This window comes from Pogoniulus pusillus (genome assembly GCF_015220805.1).
Source record: "Pogoniulus pusillus isolate bPogPus1 chromosome W unlocalized genomic scaffold, bPogPus1.pri SUPER_W_unloc_1, whole genome shotgun sequence".
Taxonomy (NCBI): domain Eukaryota; kingdom Metazoa; phylum Chordata; class Aves; order Piciformes; family Lybiidae; genus Pogoniulus; species Pogoniulus pusillus.
This window is the reverse complement of record NW_026974535.1, coordinates 1,112,102-1,136,375: the sequence shown is the minus strand read 5'-3', so window position 1 is coordinate 1,136,375 and position 24,274 is coordinate 1,112,102. Positions and strand designations below refer to the sequence as shown.

At 46.8% G+C, this 24,274-nt stretch overlaps 1 protein-coding gene across 1 annotated transcript; it reads left to right on the top strand.

The window, feature by feature from the left end:
- Positions 1–10,068: 10,068 nt before the first annotated feature.
- LOC135173786 (ubiquitin-associated protein 1-like) lies at positions 10,069–23,570 on the top strand. The gene is given in 6 exon segments (XM_064140931.1): positions 10,069–10,110; positions 12,499–13,431; positions 17,708–17,806; positions 20,972–21,169; positions 23,042–23,218; positions 23,529–23,570. Coding segments are annotated over 6 exon segments (1,491 nt in total).
- The last annotated feature ends 704 nt before the right edge of the window (positions 23,571–24,274 follow it).

Below are 24,274 nucleotides of genomic sequence, written 5' to 3'. Positions count from 1 at the left end.
TGATCACCTCCACCAGACCAGGTCGGTCAAGATTACCCATTCGCGCTCGTTGGGTTATCAAAGCCATCCATTTAGACCAGGTTCCATCTGTGGCATGATGCGGTGATGAACCTTTGCCTTTGAACATCCAGTTTAGAACTGGCAGTCTAGGAGCTAAAAGCAATTGTGACTCAGTTCCAATCACTTCAGAAGCTGCTTTCACTCCTTCATAGGCTGCTAGAATCTCTTTCTCTGTTGCAGTATAATTTGTCTCTGAACCTCTGTAACAACGTCCCCAGAAACCAAGTGGACGACCACGTGTCTCATTTGGAGCTCTCTGCCAAAGGCTCCAAGTTGGACCATTGTCACTGGCAGCCGTGTACAGAATGTTTTTAATGTCCGGACCAGATCTCACAGGTCCCAAGCCCACTGCATGGACTATTTCTCGTTTGATTTGATCAAAGGCTGCTTGTTGTTCAGGTCCTCACTCGAAATCGTTTCTTTTATGAGTCACATCATGCAGAGGTTTGACAATTTGACTGAAACCAGGAATGTGCAGTCTCCAAAATCCCACCACACCAAGAAAAGAAAGTGTGTCCTTCTTACTGGTGGGAACTGCCATAGTAGAGACTTTGTCAATCACATCCTGAGGAATGTGACCGCGACCATCCTGCCACCGCACTCCCAGAAACTGAATTTCTTTGGCAGGTCCTTTGACCTTGTCTCTCTTAATGGAAAAACCTGCTTGCAACAGAATGTCAATGATTTTGTTACCTTTCTCGAAGACTTCCTCAGCAGTTTGGCCCCACACAATGATGTCGTCAATATATTGGATGTGCTCTGGAGCTTTACCTTTCTCCAGTGCATTGTGGATGACTGAATGACAGATGGTTGAGCTGTGTTTCCACCCCTGAGGCAAACGATTGAACTGGTACTGGATTCCTCTCCAGGTGAATGCAAACTGAGGCCTGCACTCCTTTGCTATGGGGCAAATTCAAAAGTGTGGGGGGGTGGGTTAATGCCCAAACCATCACAATCTGCCAGTGGGAGGCGAATCAGTGGAAGGTTTCAAACATAGAAGTTTGGAGGGCTGCTGACTGGCAGAGGCTGCTGGAGATAAGCCGAGCCAGACCCCTTAAAGTGGGCTGGGTTAAAGGGCACTCCAAACAGCAAACCCCGGCTGCAACCTGGAATGATCAGGTAGACTACCTAGCAAAAATAAACATGGTCAATAACGAGAAGGATGACTGGTGGCGATTAGCTGAATGGCTGCACATTAAAAGAGGCCTTTCAGGAAAGGCGGATCTCTATTACGAATGTAGATCCAGAGGATGGCCAATTTCTATAACCACCTGTCAGCCTGCCCACAGTGCAAAACCAGGCTCAAAGCCGATCACGCCAACCTAGCACCAGCTCAGCACATTAGAGGAGACTAGAAGCTATGGAGCACATGGCAAATTGACTATGTGGGTCCACTCAAACCCTCACACGGAAAGAGATACATACTGGTGGGGGTGGAAGTGGTCTCAGGACTAGTCATGGCTACTGCCACTAGTGCTGCCACAGGTGCTCAAACCATTGAGGCCCTGAGGAAGTGGTTTAGTTTTTTACCAATACCAGAGTACATTCAGTGTGATAACGGATCCCATTTCACAGCATTGTCCGTACAAGACTGGGCTAGGGGTGAGGGGGTTAAATGGGTATTCCATACTCCCTACTACCCCCAAGCTAATGGCATGGTAGAGAGGACAAAAAGCATGCTATCATATCAAAGGGTAACTGGGAGAAACGCCTACCACACGCAGTCTTCATTGTAAATAACAGATGGGGCAACTACGGCAGCCCAAAAGTTAAAGCATTTTGTCCTGACGAACCAGTGGGAAACACCAATCATCCGCCAGATAAATCCAAACACCGTCAACACTCATTACACAAATTGCAGGTGGGACAACCGGTGATGGTAAACTTGCCCTCAATTGGAGTTGTGCCCATGACCCTATCAAAACCAAATGGGTTATACGCATGGGAAGCAACCGATGTAAATGGGAAAACTCACCGCATAAGCGTGCGGTGGATTATCCCAGACTTCTGAAATTGCTGCCACATATAACAGGTTTTCCTTGCCTTGCAAATGTTTGAAATATGTAATAAAGTTGTTTTGTCATCAGGGGGTAGGTATAGGTATACAAGAGTTGATCTGCATTAACCTGGTTTAGAGTATAGTTATGCATATATATATGTACACTGTATGCTTTAAGGTTCAAAGGGTTATATGTATGATGGTTATGTATGTATATATCCCGCCTTATTCCTCAATTTATGGCCCATGAGCCAGGGGGTGGGGTATGTGGTAGAGGGTTGCACAAGCCCTCAATTGGACAGAATTGTGGCCCAAGGACCATTAAATCATGGGGTCAAAACCTTGCTTCCCCCCGACCACCCATCTGCCTGCATGACTACAGTCACTGTCCCAACCACCGTTCTTAGCTGTGGGAAGATTTCTCCCCCAGAGGGGCATAAGCTGTAAACATGAGATGTTGTTGTGGGAAAAGGACCTTGAGTCGGAGACACTGTGAGCACTCTACGCACACCTGCTGGGGGCTGACCCTGCCAGCCTCCTGGGGTGGGACCACAGGTTGTTTTTTATAAGTAATAACCTATCTGTGCCTTACACATAACTTTGAGCCAATCGGTATTGTCCACTTGTGATAGCCTCAGTCTGGCTGGATACACCTCCTCTGAACACTATATAAGAGACTGCATTGCTTTAATAAAATTGCTCTCTGTGCTAGTTTGAAGCAAGCTGGAATGTTTTGGTAAAAGAACTAGATAATGGGCAGTGAAAAGGTAAACATGGTTGTCTCTTCTCTCACAGTCACGCTGAGAACTCTGGGAAGAAGAAGTAAACATTCTCCATTTTGTCTTTTCATTCTGCCTTTGCCTTCAGACCTAGTCACATCTCCTTAACCCCACTGCCACTAACCTTCCTTCTTAACCTCTTAGCTGCACCTCTATTCTTCCTGGGAACTGGGGTAAGGTTGAGAGGGGCCGGGGAAGGTGTTGGGGTGGTTTGAGAGCCCCTCCTGGGGACTCAGGTTTCTGGGAGGGGAGTTGTGCTTTTGTATTGTTTATCCTTTGTATATTTCTGTATATAACTGTATACATTGTAAATAGCTGCTTGTATATTTGCTGCTGTAAAATAAATAGCTTCATTTATATTCCTGGAGTCCCTTCTGAGCTAGCTGGGGCAAATTCAAAAGTGTGGGGGGGCGGGTTAATGCCCAAACCATCACACTCTCTCGCATTGTACTGATCACACGGCACAGCACAGCTCAGCACTTGCACAGCATTCACACGGCATTCGCACCCGCACTGCATTGCACAGCGCTGATCAAACTGATCGCACTCGTCAGCGCTTCGATCCGCGCCTCGCCAGCCTCCGGACTGCCAACGCCCAGCTTGGCTCGTACCTGCGGAAGCTCGGACAGTTGAACTGTTCCAATCCACGATATTTGGGACCTTCAGAACTGACTCCGGCCAGTGAGTAACTGAGAAGCTCGATCTAAGCCAGAATAATCTCTCAATAAGCCTACCAACAGCTCTTTCAAGCCACAGACTCTCTTCCTAAATTCTTTCAAATCTTTGCTAAATTCCTAATTAGTTATATATAGACATTCTGTTAAATAATCTTGCAACCACAAACAAAGAACTTGTTTGGGGGAGGGGGATTCCTAGTGTTTATAATATTAAATCTTTTAAACTCTTTAAAAATCAGCCTCGTATTTCATTCCCCCAAAACCCAGACAAACTCCTCCACGACACAAGTTTATTGGGGGGAAGGAGCTGACTGGCATTAGCCTACAAGCTCTATCATTCCCTGCTCCTAGTCCAGAATCTGGTTAGTGACTTGTAATGTGGATTTCAGTGCCCATGCTCTCGCTGAGAGAGGCAATGCATCTGAGTTCTAGTAAGAAGTGTGCTAGTCTGTCCTGTTTGGTGCTTTCTATGTCTGTGTGAATTTCCACCCATTGTCAGTGGCACTGGCGTTTCTGCTATTGCCTAGCAATCTCCCTCTCTTTCTTTTGACACTGAACAAGGGTGCAAAAGTTGTTGCTGCCTAGTCTGTAGAAGGAATTAATCAGTAAGGCAACGGGTGAATACCCCAGTCAGGAACTATTAGCTATCGTTTTGAGTGCAAACTGTCATTATCAGGTGGCGAAAAAGATGCACCTGTGTGTGTCCATGCCTGTAACAGGGGCAAAAATGGTTCTAAGTTGTCCTCGTTATTCTTGCTATCATTTCCATAAACTTTCTAACATCTGGCATTGTACTCAAGTCCGTGTGTAAGTCAATCTCCTGAGGTCTGACTCTGGCCTCAGTAATTTTCCAGCTCAAAACAGTTCCGAGGCTCTGCTGCTTCCAGCAGAAAAAAAAATTTGTAAAACAAGATAACAGACAGACGGCAGAGGCCGGAGGGGGGGGGGGGGAAGGGGGCCCTGCGGGCCTCTCCACAGGTGGAGAATGGGCGGGGGGGGAGGAGGAGGGGGAGGACCAGCCCCAGCGCCGCTGGTGTCCTCTACTCCCCATCTTGCCCGGCCCCCAGCTGTTTCAGCTCATCCACCATGTCCTTGTTTCATCCCTTCCCTCATACTTCCTATCCTTACCGTTAGTATGAAATCTACCCTGAAAAACTTTTTAAACTGCTGTCTGTGTAAGTCGATCTTTTGAGGTCTGATTGTGGCCTCAGTAATATCCCAACCTAAATAATTCTAAGGGCTCTGCTGCTGTATCTTTCCTGGGGCGACAATCAGACCACTTCTTGTGCAGACTGTCTCAATCGTTTTCAAGTCTGCAGGCACAAACGGCTGTGAACGACAGAAAATAATGTCGTCCATATAGTGAGAGACAATTGTACATGCCCAATTTTTGTAAGGGTTGCGATGCTTTTGCAACGAACAATTGGCAGGATTTTGGTGAGTTCATCATTCCTTGTGGCAAAGCTGTGTACTCATAGCGGCTCGCAGGTTCAGCTTCATTCACAGATGGTACTGTAGAGGCAAATTGCTGGCAATCTTGTTCGGTGAGGGAGATAGCGAAGAAGCAGTGGTAGGAAGTTTCGTGACTTGTGTATTCTGCAAGGTGACACTTACTGCTGTTCCCAAGTCAACCCCGTGGCTCCTGCCGGCGGCTGGGTAGTGGGTGTCCAGGTACCCTTTGCCTCATCCTGCACTACAGCTACTGTCGTCTGCGCGCAGCTGCTCGCACTGGCTGTGAAGTTTCCCGACTGGCAGACTGCCGTGGCATGGCCAGGAGACTGGCAATGGGCGCACCACACTGAGGCTGAACAGCGCTGCATTGTGTGACCCAGCTGGCCGCAGCGATAGCAGCCCGCGGGCGTCGGGCAGGTCTCCTGCTATTTTGCCGAAACAAGAAGGACTTTTTTGTCAAGCGCAGTCTCGACCGCCTGTCTCACTGCCTGGGCTAACTCTCCTGCCATAGCTTGATGCATGCATGGCGTCTGCCACAAGCGCATACTGCTCCCGACCCCAGGTACAAACCACCCATTCTAACATGTCTTCTACCGATGCCCCTGCAGGCAACGTGGCTAAAATACCCCTGGTCTTAGGATTAGCGTTTTCAAATGCCATGCTCTTCATTAAACCTGCTTTGGTGCCATCATCCAACTCTCCTTCACGTGTTAATGCTGCCCATAGCCGGTCAATGAAGTGACTGTACTCCTCATTCGTCCCCTGCCTGATTCCCACGTATGAGGGACCGGGCGTTAAGCCGGGAGTGGAATAAAAGGCTTGTAACACCAACCGGGCTGACAGATCGTGAAGCTCTTGCGGGAAATGGAGTTGTACCTCCGTAGACTGGTAGCTGCCCCAACCAGTTAGAATGTCGGGCGTAATCCCGTACAGGGGATCCCCGGTCCGTTGGTGCCGGGCGGCTTCCCTCGTCGCCTGCCGAGACCACTCCCGTTCCCACAGGAGAAACTGGGAAGGTGTCAGGATAAGACTGGCCAAGGTACGGCAGTTCACAGGCATGCAGCGGTCAGCAGAAAACAGCCAGTCTAACATCTGCCTGGCGGGTTCTGATCGTACCCCGTATTCTTTAACCGCTTTCTGAACACGCTCCAGGGGCTTCCACTCCCAGGCATCCCAGTGCACCTCGCCATTCGCCCTGGTTATCACAGGGAAGGCTGTGGACTGCGCAGGGCGCCACTCTCCCTCAAACAGGGCGTTTTTAATGACACCAGACCACTTCATATTATGCTGTGACGCTCTTTCCCGAATCTCAGCATCCGGCTCCTGGATCTCCTGGAGGTGCTCGGCCAGTGGGCGGGGCACCAGTGAAGGAGGGAGCGGCGGTGAGGGCAGAGTCGCCGGGCGCAGCAGCCCGTTCCGTTGTTTCGCACAGTCAGGCGCCCATTTCTCTAACATCTTAACCACTTGTTCCAGCGACCGCTTGGTATTGTCAGCGGTAGCCGTCGGTGACTGGGGGCCACTAACGTACACCGAGCCGCGAGAGCACACCCCTCCAGCTGCAGTGCCATCGTCAGGCTCGGGGGTGGCAACGATCGGTTTATCGGACGTGGCCCCAGTAGGGAGGGGGGGCGGAGGAAGGGCGCGGGATGGGCAACATGGCTGTCGCCCGAATCATGCTACACGCTCTTTTCCAACTCCGCCACCAAGCTGGCAATCTTCCCTCTTCCCGGTCATGCCCTTGACTGGAGCGGCACGACTAAGTCTGAAAAACCGAGCTACCGAGCTCTCTTTCTCAACCGCAGGCAGCAATGGAGTGCTTGGGGCGGGGGCAGAGACAGAGGTGGAAGCTGGCACCGCGCATGTGTCAGAACTGCTGGCAACGACCGACGCGGCCAGAAGCGACTGAGAAGCCGCGATTGCAGTGTTTCTTTCGGGTTTCATGTCTAGTAACGTGCGGAGCACATCCCGCCAGATGGGACCTAGCTGTCGAGCCGTCTTAGAGTCTTTTCCATCATTAATAACCGTGTCCCACAACTCGTCTCCGACCTCCTGCCACGCTTCCGATTTAAAGATCATGGGAGGCTCACTCATATGACCCTGTGCATGCACCCGGGCCAACAACTCTCGGAGCTTGTTAATGCCCGTCGAGAGTTCTCTCATGAGAATATGTAGACCAGCAGACGCAGTGCCGCATCAAATTCCGTGTCAGCCTTACCTGCACACTCGGGTTGTTCACTCACGATATGAACGTCTGGCAACCACCCCCGTCCTGAGGCGGCGCCACCCGGTCCAGCGGCACCAAATGAGAAACGTCCACAGGATGATCAGCCCCCTCTCTTTTGGCCAACCCTCCGGCTTCCTGATCGCGGTCCTACCCGCTGCCGGCCTGCCTCGGTCTTAGCCAAATGCCTGATTCACTGTTCAGGCGCCAATTGTCGGTGGAGCGCTATGGGTACAATGACTCTTTGTTCACCAATATGGTTAGATGGTCATAATCCACTCTATTTATGCGATACAGTGAATTATATGCATTCTAGCAAGAGGCGTGCTCCACCAAGATTGGTTACAGTCAGAGGGTACAGGGTTACTTGTAAGGCATCAATAGGTCAGCATACCATAACATTCTAAGGGTCAGCCCTCCAGACCACCTACTCCAGCCCCCTTGGCTATCTAACTCTGCCCACTGCAGCTGTGTGTGGGGTGCTCACTTGTTTATAGTTTGATTTCCTGGGCTAGCAGTGTCCCAAGGCCGTTTCTCAGCACAGTTGCTCATGTTTATCATTTCTGTGTCCTCTGCTAACAAGAATTCTCCAACACTCCCCCTGGAGGGTTAACCCTGTACATTCCACCCCTTGGTTAGACCATTTCCACCTTCCTGCAAACAGTCTCCTTTCCCAAAGATAGGAAAATGTGTCCATGGATTAAGAGTTTTTAAGTCCTTCTTGGTCCCCGGCTGTATCCCAAGGCAATGTGCTTCTGCAGTGCAGGTTGGTGAGGTGAGGTGTGAGCAGGACAGGAACATGGAAGAATAATCAGGGAAACAGGAACAATTCTGGTGGGAAACTCAGGAAAAAAGTCTTTTCCCTCTGGAAGGAAAACATCAGGAACAGTCTTTTGCTGTAGGGCATCTGGAAACAATTGTAGGTGAGATGGTTGTAGACATCCTCTGGCGGGAAATCAGGAACAGTCTCTCACTGCAGGGCATCAGTGAAAAAAATCAGGTGCAGAGTTCTGTTGGACGCCTCATTGTGATGGTGTAGAAACTCCTCTGGATCGCTGCTTGTGTGGTGTAGGTTCTGTTGGACGCTGTGTTGTGATGTGATGCTTTAGGATTCCTCTGGATTGATGCTTGTGTGGTGTGGATTCTGTTGGATGTGTTGTGGTGAGGGTGTAACTAGAAAAACAACTTATAAACTATTATACAATTATCACACAACTATGATACAGCTATGATACATGGAACCAACTCTGAGATTTACACCGTTTCAGCTAGAGTGAGGTTTCTCTTTGGAACACACACAATAGTACCCATTTCAAGCATTACCCAGTATGTGTGACCAGGACTCTCTGCAGATACCACCCCTTTGGTTTGCCCCCAGAAGCAGGAGCAACCCACACAGTTTTCCCAATTAGATTCCTTTCGCAGACCACAGGAACTCCATCTCCCTCAGTTATGGGCAGTAGGGCAGACTGAGCAGGACCAGCTCTGTTGACTGATCCCCTGCTGTTCACCAGCCAGGTGGCTTCTGCTAGGTGTTTCTCCCAGTTTTTGAGAGTTCCACCCCCCCATAGCTTTCAGAGTGGTTTTCAGCAGGCCACTGTGATGCTCAATCTTTCCTGCAGCTTGTGGGTAGTATGGGAAGCGGTAAACCCATTCAATCCCATGTTTCTGCCCAGTTGCTTACAAGGTTGTTCTTGAAATGGGTCCCATTGTCTGACTCAATTCTCTCTGGGGTACTGTGTCTCCACAGGATGTGGCTCTGCAGACCCAGAATGGTGTTACGGGCAGTAGCATGAGGTACCGGGTAGGTTTCCAGCCACCCCGTGCTTCCCTCCACCATGGTTAACACATACTGCTTGCCACTGCGAGACCGAGGCAGAGTGATGTAATCCATCTGCCAGGCCTCCCCATACTTGTATTTTGACCACTGTCCCCCGTGCCACAAAGGCTTCTTGCGCTTAGCTTGCTTTACGGCAGCACAGGTGTCACAGTCATGGATAATCTGAGCTGGTTCCTCCTTTCGACCCTTCTTGTGGATGGGTATCACATTGGTTAGCTTCCGGTCTTCAGGGACCTCTCCAGTGAGCCAGGACTGTTGATAAATGATGGAGAGTGTCTTGGCCATTCCTAATGGCTGCAGCCAAATGCGGCTTGCATGTGGTCCAGGTTAAAATTGCAATGAAACCTCCCTGAATCACATTTAAACACAATGCAAAAACTGCTAGCAAGTTTTTCCATTTTTCCCCAAAGATGTCTGGACCTTCTGTTTCCCAGGACACATTCTCAGAGTTGTTCCATGTTTCAGAAGCATTCCCAAAAATGTTTAGATTTCCAACAGAATTGAGAAAATATGCATAGACCTGCATAGGCAAATTCTTAGAATATTCCCAAACCATATCAATCATTATCCAGAAAACATGATAACTTATGAACTTTAAAATCCATGATCAAAATAGCCATCCAAATGCTTGAATTATTAAAACTCTCAAAACATCAATTTTTAACTTCCAAATTTTGTCTAAAATAATACCTGGCCCCGTGTTGAGACGCTAAATTCATTGTCTCGGTTCTAATTTAAATTTCCAGAGACTCAAATAAATTTGATAGAACCAAAAAACTATTTATAGAGTGCCTTTTCCTCTTCCCCCTTCTTTCCCAAATGAAAGGAATTAGATGTAGAGAGAGGAAAAGGTAAGCACACCCAAATAAATGAATCTCAATTGATTTGGAAGTTAAAAAGAAAAGTTTAACAGTAACTTAAAAAGGTATCTGAGGTAGGGAAGTTACAAAGGTATAGGGAAGGGAAAACAAATACAAAATGTGTAAATACAACCCGATTTTGATGGTGATGGCTTTGTCCACCTCGTGGGTGATGGGCACATGGTAAAACAAAAAGAAAACAGGAACAGGACGGTGATGCTGGTAAGCAGGGAGCGCAGAACCAGAGGAACAGGCAGTCCTCCCTGCTTTTATGGATCTTTAGACAGGAAGGGGGAGTGGGTGTTGGTGGTGTTCAGACCCACCCCTGGGGAGGGGTCAAGACCACCTAGGGTCAGCTTCAAGGTTACTCCGCCTGGAGTGTTAACCCTGTACATGCGCTTATGGGTGGAGTCACCTTGTTGAGGGCACGGAAGTCTACTGTCAGATGCCAGTCTCAGTCAGGCTTGGGCACAGGCCAAATCAGACTGCTGAAAGGTGAATGAGCTTTCAGGCAGAGGGAAGGGATGCTCCTAAGCTGGCCAGTGTGAGCTGCATACAGGTGGCTGCCTGCTAACGAGCTGCAAATGAGGAGAGACTCCCTGCAGACAAAGGCAAGGTGCTGAAAAGGCTAGTGTAGAAAAGGCTAACACAGAAAGGCAGGATACAGAAAGGCTACTGTAGAAAAACCAAGTGCAGAAAGGCACAGTTTCTAAGTCATCCCCCTTTCATATACTTGATTTTGAAATTGAACTGGTCAATAGGCACTAGCACCATTGTTCTGGCCAATGAATTCAAAGCTTTGGGCCTCCTTTGACTACGCAGACACGGTGAGGGCAGCACAAGACACCTGACACAAGGTGCTAAGCCCCCTAGCCCTCAAGGCTTTGCTGGGGCAAAACCCTTATTGCTTGCTCATCTACTCACACTCAGATCCCGCTTCGACAGGATGAGGAGAGCCAGGGTTAAACCTGCCCGGCAGGATTTATGACCTACCAGGACAATCACTTATTTCAAAGGAAAAAAAAAAACCCTTTATGGTTTTACTTATCTCAAGGTCTCGACACTAGCTTCAGCTTCTCAGCACCCCTGCACACAGGCAGTGAGAAAAACTAAACCAATTTTCATTTAACAGAACAAAAGATAAAACAAACTTTTCAGGCTTAACAGTCTGCAAAACTTAACTGCTTTTCTCCTGCAATTTCAACACAGCACCCCTTAGTCTGTTTGATCAAAATAACAGCTGGATTTCTTCACGAGGTGATCTTGGCCATCTTGTATTTTCTTTGAACATCAATCAGAGGCCCTCTGGATCCTCCTGGCACTCAAGGCACCCTGGTTATATTTGGTCATGGACACTCTGGGTTTGTCCTAACACCCACGTCTACCTTGTTATTTTAAAGATTAGGTCTTATGAATGCCGCCTTGTGTGAAAGCCAAATCCTCATATATTACATGAGTTAACATGTCTGGGCAATTCCATGTCTAGCAGACTTGCTGGCATTTGGCCCTTTGTTCAGCTTTGCGCTGAAAAATTCCCCACTCCAGAGGGAGAGGTAAGAGGGGCTTGTGCCTGAACATGTAGGGACATGTTTGGGGCTTATTTTACCCTCCCACCACACCTGGAACCAAATACACTTGGTAACACCAAGATCATAGCTTACCAAAAGAAAGGGCAGGGAAGGCAAAACCCATCTATGTGTCCCCAGGGCTTTGTTGTTGAATTCTTGTCCACACAACTGTGTTCTCTGAACATTTTGGGGTTATTTAAAGAGCATTTGAGGCTGTTCATTCTTCGTAAGATATTAAAGCTTTAAGTAGATTTAGTTTGTTTAGAATTTTGTCCTCTCAACCAGGCCACTACAGTGACTAGTAAACTGGTAGCGAATAGTTTACAAATGTCTTCCTATGCTAACTTGGTCCTGAAGGAGCTGATGTTAAATGAGAAAAGCTTGTGGGATCCTGTCATGCCAATAACTGCAGCAATATATGCTACTGCAGGTAGTTGTTGTCATCGGTGTAGCCAGTATATCCCCACTGGCTGGTGAGCTATTTGCACTGTGGTAAGAATACTAATACCTCTTAAACCACTGGATGTGAAACTCTTAATATTGATTCCCTTTGGAATCTTTTAGGTGTAACCAAGTAATACCATACTGGTCTTTAGATGCAAAAATATTCTGCTGTAGTCTTGAATGACTTGTGAACAGGAGATAGATCAGTGGTGCCATCTGGGTATGATTTTTCATCTAGTAACACATTAGACTTCCTTTGCTACATCCATTGTCTCTGGGGGGAGATGGTGGGAGGGCTATGAAACTGATCTTGGGACGATCAGTACCTCTAAAGCAAAAACTAAATGTAGTAAGAAGGCAAAATATTATATTCTATTCCAGAATAGTAGACAGGTTTTGCTGCTAGAGGCAAAACAAAATACTTCTAGTGTCTTCTATTTTTGCCATTCTTTAGCTTACAAGAGATGCTGGGAAAATTTGATGTTTCTCCATGGCAATTCATGTAGCTTTTGTTCTATGTTACTTATACTGCTATTAGAAGTAGTGGATATGATCCTTATAATTTATCTTTTTTTTTCTCCTCTCCACCCTTGGTCAGTATGACTTCTCATTGGAAAAAAAAATGATCAAGTGGGCTGAAGATATAAAAAAAAATGAAACTGCCCAGGGAGAAGCTGAATGCAAGGCAGAAGAAGCACTAGGGAACTCAAAAGCAGCTCCAGGGGTCAGCAACAAAATGGGATTCTCAGAAGGACCTTGCCTTGAGGCCATGCCTCCTCCCATTAACCCCATCCTCGCTAGCCTGCAGCACAATAATATTCTCACTCCTACACCAGCCAACAGCAGCTCTTTGAAGCAAAAGGTTCTCAGCCCAACTTGCCCAAAAGCCAACTTCAACACAGCTGATTTTGAATGTGAAGAAGACCCATTTGACAAACTGGAATTAAAAACTATCAATGATAAGGAGGAATTAAAAAATATTCTTGAAATTCATGTTGGTAGTACTGAGCCAGTTGTCACCCAGCTGTTAGATAATACTTTGCCCAAAGGAGGATCTGAGTCTGTGTTACAAGATGAGAAAGTTCTGGCATCCATAGAAAGGACCACATTGGACTTCAAACCCCTTCACAAACCCAATGGCTTTATCACTTTACCACAGTTGGGAAACTGTGAAAAGATGTCCTTGTCTTCCAAAGTGTCCATGTCCCCTATTCCTTCAGTGAGCAATATCAAATCCCTGTCCTTTCCTAAACTTGACTGTGATGAGTGTGATCAAAAATCATTAAAATTCACAAGCACTCTCCACAGGACTACCAGTTTCCACAATGGCACTTTTCTCAGCTCTTTGCAGACCTGTGCTCAGAGTAAATCTAGTGAACTGAATGGACAACACCATATGGTTGGTCTTTCCACTGTAAATGAGGACAGTGACATGGAGACATAAACATTATCCTCTTCATCCAGACGACCTTTCTTGGCTGTGTCAACAGTTTGTACAGAAGAAGAATCATCTCAGAACACAGCGACTATGGTAAACATGCAGTGGATTAGAATTAGGGTTGCTGGGGAGATGGGGAGGCCTGGGGGCAAATACTACTTCTAAAACATCCCATGGTTTTAGGTTCATTTAATGGGAGTTGTGTGTAGATGATGAGATGTAGTTCCTCTTCATGTATGTGGTAAATCAATCGATTGGATCTTCATGCTAACTGTTTTAAATCTCAGAATCTGCAAATTTCCCCCAAATCTGATATTTTTAGACCAGTGTGATGATTTGGGAGTTACCCCCCGCCCCGTCCCCATCCCCCAATGAATTCACCCAGACTAGACTCAGCCAACTGGAAGTTAAGGAATGAAGTTTAGCACAATATACAAGCAGATATTTACAATATATTACAAATATTTACAGCTATATACAGAAATATACAAGTTAAAAGTAATACAGAAATACAATACTCCTCCCAGAAATCAGAGTCCCCAGGAGGGACTCCCAAACCCCCTTTCACCTTCTTTCCACCCCCTCTCTCTTATCCCAGAATCTGCCTTCTGTGCAAGGTGAGTTGGAAGGATTGGCAAGGGGTGTTAGAAGCAGAATGATTAGTTGGCTTACACAGATACAAGCAGAAGTGGTCAATACAGCAGAAGCCCAGGGAGAAACACAGACTCCGAACAGACACCAACAGACTGTCTTATCTATGCCTGTGTCCTTGTTTTTATATGTCTCAGTAAACCTATGAGTGAAGTAGACATCACCATTGTTTTATTTTCACAGCCCATAATCTATTTTTTCTCATGAAAATATTGCCATTAGTCTCAAACCAGCACAACCAGTTTTGGTGATTTCTTTCACCTCTTGTTCATAGTTGCACACCTAAGTGCATGAGATATCTTCTTTGTACAGTTCTGCATTTTGTCTTATCCAATGGTGTTATATCAGATTCTGAACTGCTCTTAGGTTTTGAGTTAAATCTCTGCTAGATTTTTTCCTCAGCTTGCTTATTTATTTGCTGGAAATAATGGAAAATGCAGGGTTTTAAAGGAATATAATAACAGATTAAAAAAAAACATATGTGCTGTGTCATTAGGGAGAAATAAGTCCTTGCAGTTGATTTGCAGTGAAAGAATTATCCGTTTGTTTTCAAGTTTTTATCTACTCAAGATATTTAAAAAATATAACCTTTAAAAAGATGAAAATGTTGATGGTCTGAAATCTGGTATTTACCCTCTTTCTTGTAAAGGAGGGAAGGTTTGCTTTGTGGATAAAAAAAATAGTCTTCAGTATCATCACAAATCACTAATGTTACAGTTGGTTGCTGTATAGCTCAGAGACAGGAGTTTGACGCTTCATTTCCTCAAACTTGCAGCAAGCTCTAAAATTACTTTGGGGACACTTAACTTCACACCAGCTATTGTCTTCATCTCTTTGTGAATAAGAGCAGAGATTTGAGTAAGCTTGTGGACTTATTTTTCCAAAGACCCTAAGATCTGGATACCAATATTCGTGAAACCTAGTGAAAACTGTGTAGTCAAATCCTCTATCTTGTTGCAGAATTAGTTGCTTGCTTGCAATTATGCCAGAGACCTTTATTGATCATTTGGCTCTCAATAAATACCCTCAGGGCCACAAGGCACATGCCTACACATTATCATAATTAGTCAAGGACAACCCACTCCATCAGCATAAACCACGCCTTGTTTTTCTCATTAACAAGGTGTCTGTTATCCTATCCCTTCTGAGATAAGTTAGCCAGCAGCTGGTGGGAACCAAGGTCAGCATCCACTTGTTATTATCCTTCTTCATTTTGCATTCCCACACTATCTGACTCTAAAATAATTTGTCTGCTTCTGTCTAATATAAGTAGCACTTCAGCATTTCCATGGTATTACTGGTGTACTATAGGTTTTTGTGTCACACTATGTGCCCTGAAACAAGTGACAATGCTTCTCTCCTGTTGTTCTTTCTCTTCTTTTCAGGTTTGGGTAAAATGCATTCTTAATTGTGAAACACAGTATTCTGGCAACTAGTGTATTCATCAGAGCACAGCAGAACAGTTGTGATTGATCACTAGAACAAATTTAATGTAGTAAACTTTCACAGAACCACAGAATCATTGAGGCTGGAAAAGACCTCTGAGGTCATCAAGCCCAGCCTATAACGTAACATCATGACGTCAGTTAAACCATGCCACCAAGTGCCATATCCAATCTTTTCTATAAGACCTCCAGGGATGGTGACTCCATCACCTCCATCAGCAGTCCATTCCAGTGCCTAATCACCCTTTCCATGAGGAAGTGCTCCCTAATATCCAACCTAAACCTCCCCTGGCACAGCTTCAGACCATGCCCTCTTGTCCTAGCTGCCTGGGAGAAGAGCCTGAATCCCACCTGACTACAGCTTCCTTTCAGGTAGTTGAAGAGTGATAAGATCTCCTCTAAGTCTTCTCTTCTCCAGGTTAAACAAACACAGCTCCCTCAGCCTCTCCTCATAAAACTTTCCCTCCAGCTCCCTCACCAGTGTGGTGGTTTGGGTGTACCTCGCCCCCCCCCCCCACTTTAGAAGTACCCAACTAGACTCAGATGGGCTCTGGGAATATAAATGAAGCTATTTATTTACAGCTAGCACAATGCATAAGCAGCTATTTACAATATATACAGTTATATACAGAAATATACAAGGTAAAAGTAATACAGAAGCACAACTCCCCTCCCAGAAACCTGAGTCCCCAGGAGGGGCTCTCAATCACCCCTGCACCTTCCCTCTGTGTTGCGGAGAGCAGGAATTAATATGTGGCCGAGTCGGGAAATTATCAAAAATAGTTATTTTTTATTTTCCCCAAAAAAAACGCCCCCACAACTATATATACAAAGATTAATTTAGTTTAATTAGCAGATTCAGTCGCATGAGAATTAACCTACAAGGATACCATCAATAATCTGACTATTTTGGAAGTCAGAAGTTGGAAAAGGCTTTAGCCTTTAGCGGTTTCTTACTAAATTAAGCTAAGCCAAATAACTCACTCAGGCCAACTTGTTCGCGGTCTGTCTTCCTCTTTTCCTTTCAGCGGCTGCAGGTGAATCGTTAAGAGGTCGTTAAGGGTCGTTAGGCACACAAAGGTGTCAATAGGAAAGCAAATCCTTTGAAGGTCTCTCTGCAGTCCAGGCGAGGGGGGTGTGTGAGCTCCGGCAGACACATACGCCCAGGCACAGGCAAACTCCAAAGCGGGAACCCCAAAGGTGGGAAGACCCCCAATAGTTATAACCTTCGCTAGACAAAGGGCAGAGTTACCGCACCTTAGGCGCGAAAGCGCACGGCCAATCCCAGCCTGGCTCCAGCGCGGGAACTCATGGGACAGTCCTCCCCCCCTTCACGGCTGCAGGGGAGGCGAGGGGGGAGGGAAATCAGGCGGCTTTTCCCCTTTCCCCCGAAGTCCGGGCAGGAGAGGAATTTAGGGGTACAGGACTCCAGGACACTCTGTCCCTCTCAACCTCAACATTACAGGGGCATTCACCACTAACGTTACAGGAAATGGAAGCGTTACTTCTTCGGCTTTATCTACAGCCCTAATGAGTAAAGCTAAGACTCAAGTGGTTGGCCCTTGTTCAGTATTGTATTCACATCAGACTGTGGTATTTCTGTTGTGTGTGATCTTGGCCCTTGTAAATTTGATTTTCATATTAATTTTGGCATTATGTAAGACAAATTTGAGTGTGATGCCTTTAAGAAGAAAAAAGAAGGGGCCGGTGTCCCACACAAAAGATAAACAGAGTAAACAAAACAGCAATCCAACTCAAAACACCCTGTCGAGGTCCAGAGAAGCAGAGATTAACAGTATCTCTGTCCAGAGGAGCAAGACCTGTTCTTATGGACTTCCGTGTTGTGAAATTAAGGTGCAAACGAGACCATATATCACCACAAAACTATTTATTAAAGGATAGGGTTGGACAAAACAGAGGGAAAGTGGGAAGAAGGGGGAGAGAGAAAGATAGAGAACGATGGAGAAGAGAAGAAATAGGGAAGGAAAAGAGCTGTGATCATATTACCCTCAGTCACAGATGGAGGGGAAAGAGACGGGTGCGTGGCCCAGGGATGATCTGCTGTGGAGTTCGTCAGGGATCCTTCCGGTGGTGTGCAGCTCTGGTGGTCTAGTGGTGGTCCGCCCTTGGTGGTCTGGTAGAGGTGCCACTAGTGGTCCAGTGGGAGTGCTACACTTTGGCAGGCATTCCTCCTGCCTTTTATACAGTTTTCTGCTCAGTGTCCAGCTGCAGCTCCCCATGAACTCTTCCTGTGTATTCTCATGCATTCGCAGGGGTCCGGTGCCACCAGGGAGAGGGCCTCCATTTCCTCCCTGGCTGTACCTGTCCATACCCTGAATACACATAAACCTTTTCCCTTGGGGGTAGCTAAGGTAAGATGTAGGCATCCTGGGCATTCCAGCCAGGCTGAGATCCAGGAGTTTCAACGGCGTTTTCTGTTGTTTTGCATCCCGGAGCTTTAGACCAAGCACTGAGTCTGAGTCCCGGAAGTTAACAAAGGCAATCTTTTCTTTGTTGATTAGGGAGTGTGATGATTTGGGCTCTTACCCGCCCCCCCCACTTTGTATTTGCCCCAGCTAACTCAGAAGGGACTCCATGAATATAAATGAAGCTATTTATTTACAGGCAGCACAATATACAAGCAGCTATTTACAGTATATACAGTTATATACAGAAATATACAAAGGATAAACAATACAGAAGCACAGCTCCCCTCCCAGAAACCTGAGTCCCCAGGAGGGGCTCTCAAACCACCCCAACACCTTCCCCGGCCCCTCTCAACCTTACCCCAGTTCCCAGGAAGAATAGAGATGCAGCCAAGAGGTTAAGAAGGAAGGTTAGTGGCAGTGGGGTTAAGGAGATGTGGCTAGGTCTGAAGACAAAGGCAGAATGAAAGACAAAATGGAGAATATTATCAAACGTTTTCCTTCTTCTTCCCAGAACTCTCAGCGAGACTGATGAGGGAAGGAGACACAATTGTTTTCCTTTTCACTGCCTATTATCTAGTTCTTTTCACCAAAACATTCTAGCTTTCTTCAAACAAGCACAGGGAGAGATGATACAGTCTTTATCTTTGTTGATGAACCAGAGAGAGAATTAAGCTTCTGAAGGAGTATGCTGTGAAGGAAGTGCTTTATGGAACTCATGGCACACATGAGCCTGATGACATTCCTCTCGGAACAGGTATCATGAAGAAGCTTATTAAGCTTGCTCCTTCACCCTATGCTAACATCTTGGCCAGCAAGTTTCTATCAAGGAGTGATAATGGAAGGTCTTTCACTGTTGGTGAATTCACTGACCAGCTCAGGCAGGTAGAGGACAGCTTGTCACATTCTGGCCTAGTCTCTGCCATACAAACTATGACAACAGAGATAAAGGGGATGAAAGATGGTTTTGAGAACAGCATGAAAGAACAGAAGGAGGACCTTAAAACCTCAATTTCTGTATGTTGCGGAGGGCAGGAATTAATATGTGGCCGAGTCGGGAATTTATCAAAAATAGTTATTTTTTATTTTCCCAAAAACCCACCCCCACAACTATATATACAAAGATTAATTTAGTTTGATAAGCAGATTCAGTTGCATGAGAATTAACCTACAAGGATACCATCAATAATCTGACTACATTGGAAGTCAGAACTTGGAAAAGGCGTTAGCTATTAATTAATAGCGGTTTCTTACTAAATTAAGCTAAGCCAAATAACTCACTCAGGCTGGCTCGTGCGGTCTGTGTTCCTCTCCTTTTCCAGCGGCAGCAGGGGAATCGTTAAGGGTCGTTAAGGGTCGTTAGGCACACAAAGGTGTTAATAGGAAAGCGAATCCTTGGTCTCTCTGCAGTCCAGGCACAGGGGAGTGTGTGAGCTCAGGCAGACACATACGTCCAGGCACAGGCAAACTCCAAAGCGGGAACCCCAAAGGCGGGAAGACCCCCAATATTTATAACCTTCGCTAGACAAAGGGCAGAGTTACCACACCTTAGGCGCGAAAGCGCACGGCCAATCCCAGCCTGGCTCCAGCGCGGGAACTCACGGGGCAGTCCCCCCCTTCACGGGGCAGTCCTCCCCCCCTTCACGGCTGCAGGGCAGGCGAGGGGGGGGGGAACGAGGCAGCTTTTCCCCTTTCCCCCCGAAGTCCGGGCAGGAGAGGAATTTAGGGGTACAGGAATCCAGGACACTGTAGGAGGACAGAGACTGGTGCGGCGAGAGATCGGGGCACTGAGAGTCGACTCTGTGGCTTCTGCGCAGCAGTGCGATTTATTAGGGCGATGCAACGACCTTTATAGCCCCCAAAGGGGATGTAGACAACTAACTTAGCTTAAGATTGGTACAAGTGGAAGGTACAGATTGGCTCCAGGTTAAGTGTAAGGCAGAGATAGGTTAGCTTACAGTAAACACCTTGAGGCTCCCATCCAGGGGGGCTGGCCAGAGTCAGCCCCCTGGGCTGTGCCCGCCCCAGGGGCCGGCAGATTCCACCCCCTTACAGCTGTGCGTGGGTTGCTCATGGTTCCCAGCTTAGGCCCCTGGGAGCCTTAAGGCTCCAAGGACACTTCTCATCACAGGGTCTGATGTTTACATTTCATGCTTCGCTGCAGGAGAAAGCTTCCCACAAATTTCCAATCTGGTAAAGGATACCATTCCTGCATCATCTGAATGGGTGCATGTTTCTGCAGTCAGGAACAGACGCCCACCTCCTGCAAGGCAATTCCAGCCCAGGAGGAGACAAATTCCACCTAGACAACACCAATCATGTGCGTCACTGTGGATAATTCTGCGTGACACATTCGGTGAGAACATGAACAAGTGGGATGGTCAACCTACTTCAGCTCTTTCAAAGAGCATCAGAGATCTGCAGAGTGGCAGAAACAGAGGCAATAATGCCAGAAGAGTAGCTGTCACTTCTTCAGCTCCCCAGAGCAATTGCAATTATTCCAACAACTGCAATTTCTCTCACAACAACACCAATCATTGCGTACACCCCACATGCCATGTTCAGCATTAGGGGTGCCCTGCCTCCAGCCAAGAGGAGGAAAGGGACAGTGGAGAGAACCAAATCTATTGGAATGTATTCATTAGGTGGCCTGGCAGTTCAAAAGTTCAGAAATACAGGGCTTTAGTTGACACAGGTGCTCAATGTACTTTATTGCCATGAAATTGCAAAGGGACAGAGTCCATATCTATTTTTGGAATCACTGGTGGATCTCAAGAGTTACCTAAGATACAAGTTGAGAAAAGTTTAACTGGTAAAGAGTAGAAGAAACACACTATTGTAACTGGTCCTGATGCGCCTTGCATTCTGGGAATTGACTTTTTGAGACAAGGTTGTTTCAAAGATCCGAAGGGTCCCAAATGGGCTTTTGGAATAGCATCTGTAGAGACTGAGGATGGTAAATTGAAATTGTTCATTAGACCTGAACTTTCAGACGAATCTGCAGTTGTGGGACATCATGACATAGAGGATCTGGAGCTCCCAATTGCTACTCAAACTCTACACCAGAGGCAGTACAGAACTAACCATGACTCTTTGTTGTCCATTCATCAGCTGATTCATCAACTGGAGAGTCAGGCTGTCATCGAGAAAGCTCATTCACCTTTCAGCAGTCCCATCCGGCCTGTGCACAAGCCTAAGGGAGACTGGAAGCTGACAGTTGATTTTCACGCCCTCAACGAGGGGACTCCACCCATGAGCACAGCTGTGCCGGACATGCTGGAACTCCAGTACAAGCTGGAATCGAAGGGGGCTAAATGGTATGCTACCATAGACATTGCTAATTCTTTCTTCTCTATTCCCATAGCAAAGGAGTGCAGGCCTCAGTTTGCATTCACCTGGAGAGGAATCCAGTACCATTTCAATCGTTTGCCTCAGGGGTGGAAACACAGCTCAACCATCTGTCACTCAGTCATCCACAATGCACTGGAGAAAGGTAAAGCTCCAGAGCACATACAATTCATCGACGACATCATTGTGTGGGGCCAAACTGCTGAGGAAGTCTTCGAGAAAGGTAACAAAATCATTGACATTCTGTTGCAAGCAGGTTTTGCCATTAAGAGAGACAAGGTCAAAGGACCTGCCAGAGAAATTCAGTTTCTAGGAGCGCGGTGGCAGGATGGTCGCCGTCACATTCCACAGGATGCGATCAACAAAGTCTCCACCATGGCAGTTCCCACAAATAAGAATGACACTCTATCTTTCCTGGGTGTAGTGGGACTACACATTCCTGGTTTCAGTCAAATTGTCAAACCTCTGCATGATGTGACTCGTAAGAGAAAAAATTTTGAGTAGGGACCTGAACAGCAAGCAGCCTTTGATCAGATCAAGTGAGAAGTAGTCCATGCATGTGATGGTTTGGGGGTTACCCCGCCCCCCCACACTTTTGAATTTGCCCCAGCTAACTCAGACGGACCCTGGGAATATAGATGAAGCAATTTATTTACAGCTAGCAGAATTTACAAGCAGCTATTTACAATATATACAGTTATATACAATTATATACAGAAATATAGAAAGGATAAACAATACAGAAGCACAACTCCCCTCCCAGAAACCTGAGTCCCCAGGAGGGGCTCTCAAACCACCCCAACACCTCCCCCCGGTCCCTCTCAACCTTACCCCAGTCCTCAGGAAGAAAAGAGGTGCAGCCAAGAGGTTAGGGAGCAGGGTTAGTAGGAGCAGGGTTAATGAGATGTGACCAGGTCTGAGGCCAAAGCAAGAGTGAGCAAAATGGAGAAAAAGTCTTTCTTCTTCCCAGAGTTCTCAGCGTGACTGTGAGAGAAGTTGACATCAATTGTTTTCATTTCACTGCCCATTATCTAGTTCTTCTACCAAAACATTCTAGCTTGCTTCAAACTAGCACAATGCAATGGGCTTGGGACCTGTGCGATCTGGTCCGGACATTAAAAACATTCTGTACACGGCTGCCAGTGACAATGGTCCAACTTGGAGCCTTTGGCAGAGAGCTCCAAATGAGACACGTGGTCGTCCACTTGGTTTCTGGGGATGTAGCTACAGAGGTTCAGAGGCAAATTACACCCCAACAGAGAAAGAGATACTAGCAGCCTATGAAGGAGTGAAAGCAGCTTCTGAAGTGATTGGAACTGAGTCACAATTGCTTTTAGCTCCTAGATTGCCAGTTCTTAACTGGATGTTCTAAGGCAAAGGTTCATCACCGCATCATGCCACAGATGCAACCTGGTCTAAATGGATGGCTTAGATAACCCAATGAGCACAAATGGTGTTGTGAAGGGGTTTTGTTTGGGTTCAGGGGATTAAATATGAGGCCGAATTTAAAAGGGTTTCAATAATTTAATATTATATACAAAAGGAATTCCGCCCCCCAAACTTATCTACAGTTACCCTTCACAAGTTCTTTGTATGCGGTTGTGAAATTATATTACAGAATGTCTATTTACAGCAGGAATCAGGAATTTAGTAGAGGTTTGGAAAGATTTGTATAGAGAGTCTTGCAGCATGAAAGTGCCACGGGTAAAATTACTGAAAGTCTATGCTGCTCGAATCGAGATTGCTCTGTTACTCACTGGCTGGAGTCACAGTCTCAGTGATCCCAAATATATGTAGCAAAGCCACATTTTTGACCCTCGTGGGTCTGAATAGTTCAGTTCGGGTGTTATTGGGGCGTGCTGTCTGAAGGCTCCAAGGCAACGACAGGCTGGAGCGGCAGCTGGCCAGGAGCGCCTTGGAGGAATTTTCCCTGAGCTGATGCAAAGTGCCGTGGGCTGGAATTATGCAGCGGCGGTGGTGGCCCCAAAAGCGGCAAAGCGGCTAGGAGCGGTGGGTCAAGGAGGGTGGCAGGAACACTGAATTGCCCCTTTTATGAGATATGAGCCCGAGATTGATGGTACTTGGCCACAATGCTGTCCAATAAGAATCTGGCAGCAGGCCAAAACGTACCAAATTAGGCGAAATCCACAGGTCCGCTACCCCCAAATATGGAGGGGGCTCAGGTGGATCCCCACCCTGGGCACGTGAGCTTACACAACATGTTTACCTCAACCTTGCAAGCAGACAGGCCAGACTTGAAGGCACCAGTCTTATTGTGCTCCTTTGTCCCCCTTAATTTGTTTGCCCCCGGTTTGTGCAGGACAACACCTTCCGGGGGGACAACATGTCCAGGCAAGAATAGGCTTGCAAACATGACCATTTGGGCCTATGTGGCCCTCCACCACAAATGGGTAATCTTGATCGACCTGGTCTGGTGGAGGTGATCACCAACTCGCCGGAAGGCACAGACTGTACCAAACCTCCAGAGGAGAAAATAACTCGTGCTGAAGAAGCTCCTCCCTATGGTGATCTCTCTGATCAGGAAAAGAACTATGCTTTATTCACAGATGGTTCCTGTCGTCTTGTTGGGAACAAGCGAAGATGGAAGTCAGCAGTCTGGAGTCCTACCAGGAGAGTTACTGAAGCAAGACATGGTGAAGGAGAATCCAGTCAGTTTGCTGAGGTAAATGCTGTCCAACTTGCTCTTGATGTGGCTGAATATGAAAATTGGCCTATCCTTTACCTCTACACTGACTCATGGATGGTCGCCAAAGCTCTATGGGTTTGGGTAAAAGACGGGAAAAAGCATGGTTGGCAGAGGAAAGGAAAGCCTATTTGGTGTGCTGATCTATGGCAGGACATTGGTGCACGGCTGGAGAGAACTCCAGTGAAGGTGTGGCACATAGATGCACATATGCCTAAGAACAGTCCCCCTCTAATCCATGAGGAAGCAGTAAGGGACCTGCTGTGTCATTTGGATCCTCACAAGTCCATGGGACCAGATGGGATCCACCCCAGGGTGCTGAAAGAGCTGGCAGATGAGCTGGCCAAGCCACTCTCCATCAT